Source organism: Tenrec ecaudatus, chromosome 16 (genome assembly GCF_050624435.1).
Source record: "Tenrec ecaudatus isolate mTenEca1 chromosome 16, mTenEca1.hap1, whole genome shotgun sequence".
NCBI classification, from domain to species: domain Eukaryota; kingdom Metazoa; phylum Chordata; class Mammalia; order Afrosoricida; family Tenrecidae; genus Tenrec; species Tenrec ecaudatus.
In genome coordinates this window covers 853385-866681 of record NC_134545.1, presented here as the reverse complement: position 1 = coordinate 866681, position 13297 = coordinate 853385, and the positions used below count along the sequence as shown (strand labels likewise).

Sequence of the window (13297 nt, the reverse complement as noted above, 5' to 3'; positions counted from 1 at the left end):
TTTCCGCACCTCCTCCTCTCAGCCGCTCACCACAGACTCGGGGTTCAGGCCATTACCTTAAGTATGCTCTGCCCCGCCCCTACCCGCTGGCTCCTGGCCTGCCTGGGAGCCCTGCTGCAGCCCCTCACAGCGTCTGCAGCCAACCCAACCCTGCTCTTCTGCAGTGCCTCCGACCTTCCTGCCTGCAGAATGAGGAGCCCCTCCCCAGGCTCTGCTGTGGCCCTCCCGGTTAGCTGGTGTGAGCTCACAGCGAGGGTGGGGGTGGGGGGTTAAGACTCTGCCTCAGAGAGTGGGGTCGGTTTGACTGTGTGAGGCGCCCAGACTGCAGCACTTTGAGCTCGGGCCTGGGCTCCACACAGGGCAGTGTGCAAACATGTGTCCCTGGTGCTGCTGCCTAGCAGTGCTCAGTAGGACCCAGATCTGCCACCACCCCACACGCTCTCAGTCCGTGTATCTCCATCTGAGCTCACTCAAGCCGACATCTGGGTGCTGCTCATTGCCTGCATGCAGGAATAGCAGCAGCTTGCCTCAGCTCTGCAGCAGGCCAGCGAAGCAGAAAGGCACTGGGAGAGGGCGGGCAGGCTATCCAACCAGGGCAGGGGAAGCCCAGAGCTAGTGTGCACTGGGCTCTGCCAGACACTAGGAGCTGGGCATCCAGCCTGGGTCCTCCCGCTCTGTCTGCAGCTCCCCCAGCTCGTGACTCACCATGCAGGGTGCTGGGGGGGCCCAGTTGGGCACTTCATCATCCATCGTCTGTGAGAGCACCCGGGCAGGAACTGTCTCAGCAGGGACTTGCAGGGTGAGAGTCCCCACAGGCCTCAGTCTCAGCCTCAGCAGGTGCACAGCTGTGTACCTGGGGACAGAGAGAGATTCACCCACACAGCAAGAGGGGCCCTGGTCAGAGCAGCCTGGCCATTTCAGACATGTCTACCTGCACAATGGCATTGCGGGGGGGCAGCATGTGGTCCGTAAGGGCAGGGCGTTGCCGGGAGGGGCATTGGCAGCTCACCCCTGCACACGTGTGTCTCCTGACAGCCACAGTAGCAGCCATGTACTACAGCTACTACATGCTACCTGATGGCACCTACTGCCTGGCTCCGCCCCCGCCCGGGATAGACGTGGCCACGTACTACAGCAGCCTGCCCGCTGGTGTGACTGTGTCCGGCTCCAGCAGTGTGCCGGCCTCTGCCCCGCCACCTCCTGGGACCACACCACCCCCGTCTACTGCCGAGACGAGCAGTGGGGTGACCTCCACTACCACCACCACCAGGTATGCTCCCCCAACAGCTCTGCCTCACGTCACAGTTTGTGGTCCGGGTTCCTTCTAGTGCCCCCTTCCCAGCCCCCACACTGGGACTGCTCAAGCAGGAAAACAGAAGGCAGCTTGATCTCCACTGTGTCAGCATATCGGCTGGGGGTGGGGGTGGGGTGGGGTGGAGTGGGGAGGCACTGCACAGAATAGCTTCCATGAGGTTGCTGCTATGTTTCTGGACACTCACAAACCTTTGGTGAGTGGCCTGGTGACCACAGGAACAGGGCAGACACCGGCCTGGGACCTAGAGTGCTTGGTCCACTGCCGGCCTCGTAAGGGCATGGGGCAGACAGGGGCAGGCATGTGTGGTTGGCACTGGGTGAGGGTTCTGGGTTGGTTCGCCAAGGCTCACATGCCTACAGGGATGGCCTCCTCGGTGTCACGTGTGAAATGAAAGGCGTTGCATCACGCTGACAACACACCCCGCACAGGCCTGGTGTGCTCCCACTGTACACCGCCTTTCAGGAGCACGCCCACACCTTCCCACAGAGGCGCGGCTCTATCCAAGCTGGTGAAGTCGTGCTTACTCCTCATAGCTCAGGGATTGACGGGCTGGCTGACCCCGCCTCGTGTCCCCACAGTGCCCTCACCCCTGTGGCTGCCATCATCCCCCCTCCCCCGGACATCCAGCCTGTGATCGACAAGCTGGCCGAGTACGTGGCGCGCAATGGCATCAAGTTTGAGACCAGCGTGCGAGCCAAGAACGATCAGAGGTGAGGTGCAGAGCTGGGTGGCACTGTGGGCGGCGTCTGCCCTGACCTCGGTGTCTGGGCTGCCCTTACATTACCTGGTGACATGACTTAGAACTGGGTGGTTTTCTACGGGTGTCAGTGTGTCCCTTGGCTTGGCTTGCCTTTGTGGAACAGAACACTGAAGCTCAGCCCAAACAAGCTGCTTCCCCAGACCCTCACTGCACATAGTGGGAGCGGTCCTGGCCCCTCCCTGTGTGTAGAGTGGGGGGGTTGACCCTCCTGTGTGTAGAGTAGGGACTGATCCTCCCTGTGTGTAGAGTGGGGGGTTGACCCTCCCTGTGTGTAGAGTGGGGGGTTGACCCTCCTTGTGTGTAGAGTGGGGGACTGATCCTCCCTGTGTGTAGAGTGGGGGGCTGATCCTCCCTGTGTGTAGAGTGGGGGGCTGATCCTCCCTGTGTGTAGAGTGGGGACTGACCCTCCCTGTGTGTAGAGTGGGGGACTGATCCTCCTTGTGTGTAGAGTGGGGACTGATCCTCCCTGTGTGTAGAGTGGGGGGCTGATCCTCCCTGTGTGTAGAGTGGGGGACTGACCCTCCTTGTGTGTAGAGTGGGGACTGACCCTCCCTGTGTGTAGAGTGGGGGGCTGATCCTCCCTGTGTGTAGAGTAGGGGGCTGATCCTCCCTGTGTGTAGAGTGGGGGACTGACCCTCCCTGTGTGTAGAGTGGGGGCTGATCCTCCCTGTGTGTAGAGTGGGGACTGATCCTACCTGTGTGTAGAGTGGGGTGGGCCACAGCTTCTGTGACTGTGAGGCACTCGGGACGGTGGCTGTCACAGAGTGCGGTTGTGTTGGGTGCTGTGGACCATATGAGTGACCTGCTCTCCTGTCTTCTTATCCCCTAGGTTTGAGTTCCTGCAACCCTGGCACCAGTACAATGCCTACTATGAGTTTAAGAAGCAGTTCTTCCTCCAGAAGGAAGGGGGCGACAGCACTCAGGCACGTCTTTGGGGAGGTGGGGGTAGTGGGGAAGTGATGGGACCGCAACTGCACCACATGCACATCACTTTCTAGACAGAAAACCCCGTTTTCAAGCATGGGATGTTCTGATTGGTTGTTAACCCTGGGGATTCGGTTGGCTACGTGTTGGGCTGTTGACTTCACAGACCACGGTTCAAACCCTCCAGCCTGTCAGAGGAAGAAAGAGGAGGCAGTGCTCGTGAAGACTGGCAGCCTTGGAAAGCCCGTGGGGGGTGCAGTTGCACACTGCCCTACAGGGTCACCCTCGAGGGTTTGGAGCCGATGACTCCGTGGCCATGGTGTTCCTCTGGGTGACCGTGCACTGTTCATGCGTGCACATCTACTCAAGCCGTGGTGCCCGCTGCACGACAGGGCCTCCCTCGCTCCTCACAGACCCTGCTCCTGTTGTGCACCTCTGTCTCCTTTCTGACTCAGTTGCTCTCCTGCTCTCTCAGACAGACAGACGGGCAGGGTTGCCCGAGGAAGGGAGCAGGCTTGCTCGTCAGGAGACACCTTCAGGCCTGTGGCTCCAAAATGGGGAGACGTGCACATGTTCTGAGCCAGCAGCCTCTGGGCAGTGTTCAATCGCTGAGTTGCATGCACCCTCACAGGGACAGAGCCCACCTAGGCCTGCTCTGCTCGGCAGCCAGACCATGGGGGCCTGCAGGACACACTATGCGGCTCACAGCCCTGTCCCTTTTCGCAGGCCACGGCCACCCCAGAGGAGGCACCGGCTGAGTCAGCCTCGGAGAGCCCGTCCGAGGCTGTGGACGATGGGGCCTCTGAAGACACAGCTGAGGGAGGAGGAAGGGGAGCCCTGGGCAGGAAGGAGGCGGCATCCGGCAAAGCAGTCCCTGATGGAAAGCTCATTAAAGGTATCTTCATACCTGACAGCTATGCTTAGTGCCCCTCCTCACCGGAGAGGTGCACCAAGGGACCCCACACTCCTCTCCTGCGAGACTGCTTTCGGCTAACAGGAATGAGCTCCAATTACTGAAGAGTCACCCACAAGTGCAGGAAAGGCCAAGTGTCAGAGAGAGAGAAGCAAGCTGGTTGGCAGGCTTGTTAAGATCCTTTCAGACTGTGCTCCCTAAATCCGGGATTGTAGCTCTTTTTACATTGACTGACCTACCAGGGACGGGAGCCCTGCTTCCTATTGGGGCACAGGTTCCCAAACACCAGGCCTGATGCCATTTTTCCAGAAATGACTGCACCCCCTGGCAATTGGAAACAGAATACTGTATTCCACTCTCCGGGACAAAGCGTCCGATCAAACACACCCCCATCGAATCACTGCTGACTCACAGCAGCCCTGCTTCGGATTTCCGAAACTACCCCCAATCTTTCTCCTGAGGACCATGCGGGTCACAGCCCACACCATAACCACTGCACCGCCAGGCCCTGGGGCGTTCAGCACTGCCCCACAGGGGCCTGAATTGCGCACTTTGGGAGGCGCTGCAGGGCTGTCACCAAGTAGCAATGCCACTTTCAGGATCTTGTGGGACCCCATTGCTGCAGGAAACTGCTTCCCGGCAGCCCGGCCAGCCTGTGAAAAGGCACATAGTAAAAAGCATAGGGCTGAAGGCAGGCACCCACACAGGTGCGTTAGCAGAGAGCTGGATAGTGAAACTCGGGAGCAGCAGTCCACTTGGCAGGCCACTTGAGCGATATGTGCTGGGAAGACGGGAAGGGACTCCACAAGGTCTGGGGGCCAGCGGCTGTGGAGGAGCAGAGGAAAGCTTGAAGCTTGGGCTCTGGCTGCTCATGGGGTGTGTACGCTCTGTGCTAAGGTCACTGGACTGTCCTGTGACTAGTTTCTAAAAGTGTTGGCTAGGCCCTGTGTGGGGACCAGGTTCGTGGGAATGGTAGTGGATCCAGCAGTGCAGAGCCAAGAGGCATCCTGTGATGAGCTGACTACCTGGGCCACTACTCTCTGCACAGAGGCCCTGGGGTCCACCGGCATGGCAAGCAAGACTTGGCTTCCTGTGACTGGATTAGACATTCCTTTAGCCCTCTGTAAAAGAGGCCAGGGCGGGGCCTCTAATCTCTCACCCTTCCTGGCCACCTGCAGGCCCTCACTGAGGAGGGCAAGAAAACACTTGGCCGCCCTGGAAACCAGGGCCAGGCTCTGGCCGCACTGCAGAAGCTGTGAAACCTTGTAGCAAATGCAAACTTTGGACAATGCTGGAGACATGCCTGCTGGCCTGGAGCTGAGCATCTGGCATGGCCCACAGGAGATCTGCTGTCAGCCTGCAGCTAGAACCAACGGGACTGCTCAGAGGAGCAGCTCACTGGCCCTGCCAGTGTCTCCAGAAAGGGCAGTGGATCTGCACATGGAGGCCACTCGGCACCTGTCTCAACTGCTGGGAGTGGAGCAGGGGCCACTGCTCAACCCATGCAGGCTGGCCGAGCACCTCCGGAACCCTCTGCTCCTGGGCTCGGGACCGCAGCCATCGCAAGTCCAGTTGGGCATCTGAACAGGACCTTTCCAGGCTCATTTCTGGAAAAGAGGCTGCCCTGCCCCTTTCTGCATCACAGCCCAGTAAACATGCCATCATCAAGACCTTCCAACTCAGACCCTTTAAAGCAGCGCTTCTCAACCTGGGGGTCTCAACCCCTTTGATTCATAGCAGTAGCAAAATTACAGTTAGGAAGTAGCAACAAAAATAACTTTATGGTTGGGGGAGGGGTCACCACAACATGAGGAACTGTATGAAAGGGTCTTGGTTTATAGGGTTTCTGAGGCTACACATCCTTACAGAACCAGCAGACTCGTTTTTCTTCCTCAAACCACCAGCCTTACCACCAGGGCTCCTTCAGCAATATAGAGATGGAGACCGGCCGTCCTTAGAAAGACTCAGAAGGTCAGAGAAGGTGGACACAGCTGAGCTCCTGGGCAGATAGCAGGGATATCTCTGAATTCTAATTTGTATTCTCACCTTTACCTGATGACCTGCCAGCTGTGAGACAAGAGGCCCGCAGTCTGACCCGCAGTCTGAGAAAGCGTGCCAGATTGTGAAACCGCAAAAGCAGCCAGGAGCAGGTGGTGGGAGCAGATAAGCTGAGAACCGTTCTCAGCGCTCCAAGTAAAGGGCAGGTGGGAAGAATCGTGCCAAGTAGAGGTGATCTTCCACAAGAAAGGGGGAAAAACCAACAACACAGGCTGGGGAGCCCCCCCCTTCGAGAACCAAATGCAACAGGGCTTCCAAACGTGGTAGCCCCAGAGATGATTGTCAGAGGAATTAAGGATTGTGAGACTTTCTTACCCAAAAAAGGATCAGCTACAGTAAATGTTGTATTCAAGGAACAACAGACAACCTAAAACCTTATGTACCTGTGTTGTTTATAAAAAAAATAGAAAGCATTGAATCCTTCAACTCCGTAGCCTCGGAGACACTGAGATGGAACCATCTGCCCTGGAGTCCAGGAGACCCTGTGGGATGCAATGTGAGGAGATAGAGGCATGGATGTAGGGCTGGAGTCAGAAAACCTGTGAGACAGGCCATCGCTATGCATGTTTAGTAGAGAGAAACGTGCAGGTGCAATCATGGAGAAGGGGATAGACGCTTTTGAAGTGTCCAGGAATTGTGTAAATAACTACATGGTGAATGTACTTGAAAACCAGTGGGAAGTACCATTTTCTAAGAAAACTCAGATTGCTCAAATGGTTTCCAAAGGTCAGAAACTGACATATCCACAACCTGAACAATGGAGAAAAGACTGGTCAGCAGAACCACTAGGAAACAGGCAGCTGGCTGTGGACTGTCAGTGTTCCCCAAGAACCCTACCAGGTGGGAAATGAGACACCTGGAGGCAGGGAAGCGGCATCTCCCACAGAGCAAGCTGTGAAGCTGCGGCGTTGCCCCAGAGCGCCACGCAGCAGCACACATGAAGGACCTTCCATGTTCTCTTAGCGGGACTGATGGTGCCTTTATGAAAGATGGGCAGAACAAGCCCACATCACATCCTACAAACTTGAGGGAGATTAAACATCTGAATGTTAAAATTACAGCCATGGAAGGGAGGATACAACATTACTTTGCAATCCTCATCTTGGAGTTGGGAAGAAGCTCCTACGAGCCTGGGCTGTGGGGACAGGTGAGGGGTTCTGAGGGCAGCACATGAAGAGAGTTGGCAGACCAAGGTCAGAAGAACACCAGGAATAAGGGATCGTGACCTTCCCCCCCCCCCCCCCCCCGCACACTCTTTGAAGCTCCCTTGTGCATAGGGATCAGATGCTGAAAGGCAGCTGGTGGGCTGTGGGGGCAAGAGGGTGGCCGGGTCATTCATGAGCGTTTGTCACCTCTTTGCCGAGTGTCACCAGGGGAGTCCCAGGCATGTGTCTGCCAACAAGGACCCATCCAGGGGCTGCTCCCAAGGCTGGCCGTCGGGAAGCACAGCCGGATGCAGCACCACCTCCGTCGGCCCCTCCCGTGTGGCTTGCCTGCTCCTGGCCTGTGGGCGCATGCACTCTCTCTGCCCTTTGCTCAGCCTGTCGCCCTTCTCACCCCTCTCAACAGCTTCCTTTGCCCCAATAAGCTTTGCCATCAAGGCCAAGGAAAACGATCTTCTGCCTCTTGAGAAAAACCGTGTTAAGCTGGACGATGACAGTGACGAGGACGAGGAAAGCAAAGAGGGCCAGGAGAGCTGTGGGAGTGCCACCCATGCCAGCCCAGCGGCAGCACCCCCCTGCGTGGTGGTCGAGGAGAAGAAGCCCCAGCTTACACAGGAGGAGCTGGAAGCAAAGCAAGGTGCGTGTGTCTGTGTGTGTGAGAGAGAGCGCACGTGAGCATGCACCGCCCCAGGTGTGGATCTCTCAGGGTGGGAAGTGGCTATAGCCAGTCCCTGGGGGGGCTCATTCCCATGGTGCTGCCTACGCTGCCCGCGGGCAGGCTGCCTGATGGGTTCTGATGGAGGGCACTTTGCTGCACTCGGCCTGCAGCCTGGGGTGACGCACTCAGCCAGCCTGCACCTGCTAATGTACCAGGCGAGGCTGCCTCCCAGAGCCCCAGGCCCCAGGCTGCCGGGTCACTCACTCCCCAGAGTGAGATGATCTTCCTGGTAGACAAGCTCATTAATGTTGTCCCTCGTGGCCTGATGTCTTTACATTACTTTTCTTAAGACTTGTGCAAACAGATCAAGCCACATTGATAACACACACCACTGTCAAGTTGATTCTGACTATACCAACCCCAAGGGTTTCCAAGACTCTAGTTCTTTTTTAATCATTTTATTGGGGGCTCATACAACTCTTATCACAATCCATACATAAATCAATTGTGTAAAGCACATTTGTACATTCATTGCTTTCATCATTCTCAAAACATTTGCTCTCCACTTAAGCCCCTGGCATCATCTCATTTTTCCCCTCCCTCCCCATACCCCCCTCCCTCATGAACCCTTGATAATTTATAAATTATTGTTTTGTCATATCTTGCCCTGTTCGACATCCCCCTTCACCCACTTTTCTGTTGTCCGTCCCCGGGCAAGAGCTTATACGTAGATCCTTGTAGTCAGTTCACCTTTCCAACTCACCCTCCCAGTATCGCCACTCTCAGCACTGGTCCTGAAAGGGATCCTCTGCCCTGGATTCCCTGTGTTTCCAGTTGCTATCTGTACCAGTGTGCATCCTCTGGTCTAGGCAGATTTGTAAGGTAAAACTGGGATCATGATAGTGGGTGGGGAGGAAGCATTTGGGAGCTAGAGGAAAGTTGTTTGTTTCATCGTTGCTACATCTCACCCTGTGTAGTTCTTGTACCGATGAAGCAGGCAGCCTCCTCTTTCTACTGTGGAGCAGTTGGTGGGCCTGACTAGGACAGTAGCTCAGTGCTTAGTCCATGGTGCCACCAGGGCTCCTGCCTCGTTTCTAAGTGTGCCTGCAGCTGCTCTTACTGAGTGCAGGCCTGGACATGCCGTGGAGTGGTCAGGGCCCTCGTTCCCAATTCCCCCTTCTCACGGCCTCAGAGTAACTCGTCCAAGAATCAGCATTGTAACCTACCAGAGACCAAAACCAAATTCAGCGCCATCCTCAGTTGATTCCATCAGCAAGCAGCCTCATGGCCCTGTGGTCCCAGAAGCCTCCTTTCTTTCCCCTGGAGAACCGGATGGGCCTGAGCTGCTGATGCTGCAGCTCGCAGCTGTGTGAAGCTCACCACACACCTGAACCCCTCCATCCGAGGGTCTGTCCGAGCTCCACTGTGGCGCCCATCATGGCATTGTAGCTCATGACCTGCCATGTATGGACCTGAAACTGCCTGCTAGGGGCTGCCCCGTGCCATCAACTGCCTGCTTTGTCCTCCTCCTTTCCCTCCCTCCCTCCAGCCAAACAGAAGCTGGAGGACCGGCTGGCAGCCGCTGCCCGAGAGAAGCTGGCCCAGGCCTCCAAGGAGTCCAAGGAGAAGCAGCTCCAGGCAGAGCGCAAGCGCAAGGCCGCCCTTTTCCTGCAGACCCTCAGGAACCCACTGACGGAGGCCGAGGCCGCCAGGGCTGAGGAAGGCCCCTTCTCGGGGGAGGTGAGTTTTGCGCTGGCCGTGGTGGGGTAGTGGATGCTTGCTTCTGGGGGAGGTGAGTTCAGGGCCTGCATGTGGCCAGTGACTCTCAGGGACACACCGTGCCAACCACTCTGGGTAAGAACCCATTCATGGGACTCAGCATTTTGAGGCCATGAGGATGGGGCGAGTTAGTTGTCATAGCTGCTGCTGGTTTTGTTTGTTTTTTAATATAAGAATAGTTAAAACTGTTGTAAAATATTGTCAACCTAATTTTTAAAATGGTTAACTCCAGGAGTTTTACTTTCCGAAAAGTGCCATCCACTGGCTGGCCTCTGAGGCTTGCACAGATTCTGAGATCAGGGACACCCCCGCGTGACCACAGAGCGTGGGACAGAGCGCTCACGTTGCCCCAGGAGTCCCTAGAGGGCCCTTCACAGCCAGCTGTGTCCTGTCAGCCAGGATATTTCCCAGCATGTTTGGACTTAAGTTTGCAAGTAGGCCGTTGTTTTGCTGAATTTAGGCATGTGGTGTGGTGTGGTGTGGTGTGTTCGGTGTGGAGTCGCGTCTTGTATCAGGACTGTAACACTGCACTCAAGGCAGAATTTGTTTCCTGTCTCCAATCTGTGGGAAATTCTCAGTCTGACAGGAAGCCTAGAGCAGTGAGTCTGAGTCTCCTTGGGGTCTTGTCACACTGGGGACTTGACTTGGCTGAATCCACCCACCTCCCGCTGGGGCCTTCGGGCCATGCCACTGCTCCAGCCGTTCCCTGCGCCGTTGTGCCCATCTGTGTTGTCTCAGGCAGGACAGCGAGCGGCCATTCAGCCTTGAGCTGGAGCCTCCCCCCAGGTTAGAGGGGGAAGGCTGGCAACCACTCCTCGGCTGCGAGGCTCCTGCAACAAGCCGCTAGAAATGTTTGCCACAGTGCTGACCTTGGCCATGTAGACAGATGCTTTTGGAGCTGAAAGGGAAGCTCACTGGCTGCAAGTATGAGGTGTGCATGTTCGTATGTGTGTGTGCCTGCCAGAGGGCAGGGAGAGAACATCTGAACTGGGCTGCTGCTTTGATTTCCTTTATTGTTGGGATGTCATTTGTGCAATGACTAAAAGGTTTAATTAAGGACATCTGCGAGTAGAGACACTTTCAGCGGCTGTATTATATATTGCATCTGCATTTTCTGATGGAGTTGTGTTTTAATGAAAACTCACTCACAGCTAGGGCATTCATCATTAACCTCTGACCTGCCCCATCTGTCATCGGGGCCTGGTCACAGTCTGGCCCCCTTTCCTGGGGGGTGTACACATTGTGCCCCTTCAGCCTGCCCAGCTTCAGCTCGCCTCCACCCACCCTATCCAACTGCTTTTGAGTCTCTGACACACAAAATGTGCTTCCTGCTTCTCTCTTAAATCTGCTGGGTGATTTTTCTGGTGTCGATTGTAGGTGCTAACTATTTTAACAGAAATTGTAATGTTAGCAGATGTCTCTAATTGCTTTGAAGCAAAAGCTCTTGTGATAAAATTGACAATTGTCATAAGATTTGTACTGGAAAGGCTGTGGTCTAAAGCAGCTCCTGGGACACGTCGCCTTAGACTCTGACTGAGCGTCCTGGCCCTGCTGCGCTCGCAGATGCAGGCAGGTGTGACCAAAGCACATTAGCCTTCAGGAGCGTTCGGAGTCCACCCAGTCTGCCTACAGAGAGAGACCCTGCAAGGCTGAGGAGCAAGTAGGAGAGTCTAATTGACATTTCCCAGAAGATGCCCTCCAAAGTGGCCCCCAGACACACCAGGGTTTCTCTCACCAGGGCCTCCTCTATGTAGTAAAGAAAGACAGCTTTTTACTTTTTAATTCGCTTTTGGTAAAAGTGATGTATATTTCTGATTTTTAAAAACCTCACCAAATCCCTGATTTTGGAACCTGTAAAGAACAGCCTGGTTCTGGCATGAGAGAAAGATGCGTAAACCAACAGCAATAGAAGAGGAGTGAGAGCTCAGAAGTAAGCACACATCTGTGCTCATCTGGCTTCAACAAAGGAACGGAGCTCGTTCGATGGAGAAAGCAGGGTCTCGTCAACAGTGGTTCTGGGATAACTGGCTCACCACATGCAGAAGAATCACACCGTTGGATCACATCATAGATGACGGATCGAAGCCCTCAATGCAAGGGCTAAAACCACAGATCTCTCGGGAGAGAAAAACAAAGGGGGTGATGTGCCAGGAACTCCTTTTCAGTGATGTTTAAAGATGGATTCTTAGATGTGGTGCCGAAAGCACAGTCAGAAACGGACCAAAGGGGCATGTTGGACTGTTGTCAACAAAATGGGAGCAGAGCCCACCGAAAGGGGACACAGTGGGCCATTTATCTGGTGAGGGCTCCATGTCCTGAATATGCAAAGACTGCCTACAGCTCTACAGCAAAAAGAGAAGCACCCCAGTTACAAAGAGGGCAAGGCTTGAAGACACACTTCACCAGTGAGGATGTACACATGGTCGTCAAGCACACGGCAACGCTTGACGTCATTAGGGAAATGAAACCCTCCACTAGAACAGCAGTGTTTTAAAACAACAGAAAGTAAGGGGTGTTGTCAGTGGTATGGAGAAGTGGGACCCCTCATCTATTGCTGATGGGGGGGGGGGTATAACCACTGGAAGACTGGTGGCCCTTCCTCGGGAGGGAGAAGCTAGAACTGCCACACGGCCCGGCTCTCCCAGCCCCTATGTGTGCCAGCAGTGGGAGCCACACTGCAGATAGAAACTCATATTGGGGGGGACGGACTTGTGCACACACTTTCTGTGGACGCCTCGTATGATACCAGACTCATGTCAGTTGGGCTCACAGGACTTGGCAGAGACACACGATGGAGTACTGCTCAACCACTGTAGGACCGAAGATGCTGTGTGGCCCCACTGTGGGAAGCATGCACATGGGGGTCAGTGACTGGGGGCAGACGCTGAGCTTCTGTTAAGGGTGGTGGTTTCACAGCATGCGGAGCGTGGCCCTGCCACAGAGCTGTGCACGTGAGGGATGCAGGGAGGTTGACTTGGCAGATGTTGTGCTATAAATATTTTAACCACAGTGAAACCATTTTAAAACCAGGGTTTAAAACTCATGGCATAAACATCAAAACCAAAGGAGAATAACTCATGCCAGTAAATTTTATGTGTCTTCTCTTTTTAATAAAATATTGTTTCACCTGGAAAAAAAAATATTCAGAAGTTAGAGTAATGTATACTGCAGAGACTAAGATTCTTTCTCGGCTTTTTCCCCCACGGTAAGTGGTGTTAATAGCTGCTGCTGCTGCTTGTGTTATCATGAGGACTCCACGTCTACTTGTCAGCCTGTGGCTTTCACAGGAGCCCGGTGGCACTGGGATGTGTGCTGGGCTGCTCTAGGAAGGTCAGCAGTTCAAACCCACCAGCTGCCCCGAGGGAGGAATGTGACAGGCTGCTTTGTCACGATACCATCAGGAAACCCAGTGGAGCAGCTCCTCTTGATCCTGTAGCATCGCTGAGTCTGAGCTGACTTGGTGGCCATGGGTTTGGTTTGTTTGCCTCTTAATTTTTCACCCTGACCAGGCCGCCCTCAAGCCTGCCTTGACGGATGCTGCCCAGGACTTGGCTGCCCTCCCTGTGCTAGGGCCACGGGCCATGGGGAATTCCTGTGCCCTGGCCTGTGAGAGCCCTTGTGGCACGGCCTGAGTGCGCCTGTGGGGTGGGGAGTTGTGCCCACCCTGCCAGCACAGGCTCTCTTCACCCTCTCGGTTTTGTCTGCATTGGCCCTGGCGGGGGTGTGT

General features: G+C 55.2%; 1 protein-coding gene across 3 annotated transcripts in view; it reads left to right on the top strand.

Annotated features, from left to right (window-relative positions):
• Positions 1-13297, top strand: part of SFSWAP (splicing factor SWAP) — a 53848-nt gene that overhangs the window by 25745 nt on the left and 14806 nt on the right. For all 3 annotated transcript variants that reach the window (XM_075535046.1, XM_075535045.1, XM_075535044.1), the window contains 6 exons: positions 1036-1270; positions 1894-2025; positions 2905-2998; positions 3726-3894; positions 7540-7770; positions 9341-9531. In XM_075535046.1, coding sequence (XP_075391161.1) covers positions 1036-1270; positions 1894-2025; positions 2905-2998; positions 3726-3894; positions 7540-7770; positions 9341-9531 — 1052 coding nt within the window. The remainder of the gene's footprint in view (positions 1-1035; positions 1271-1893; positions 2026-2904; positions 2999-3725; positions 3895-7539; positions 7771-9340; positions 9532-13297) is intronic.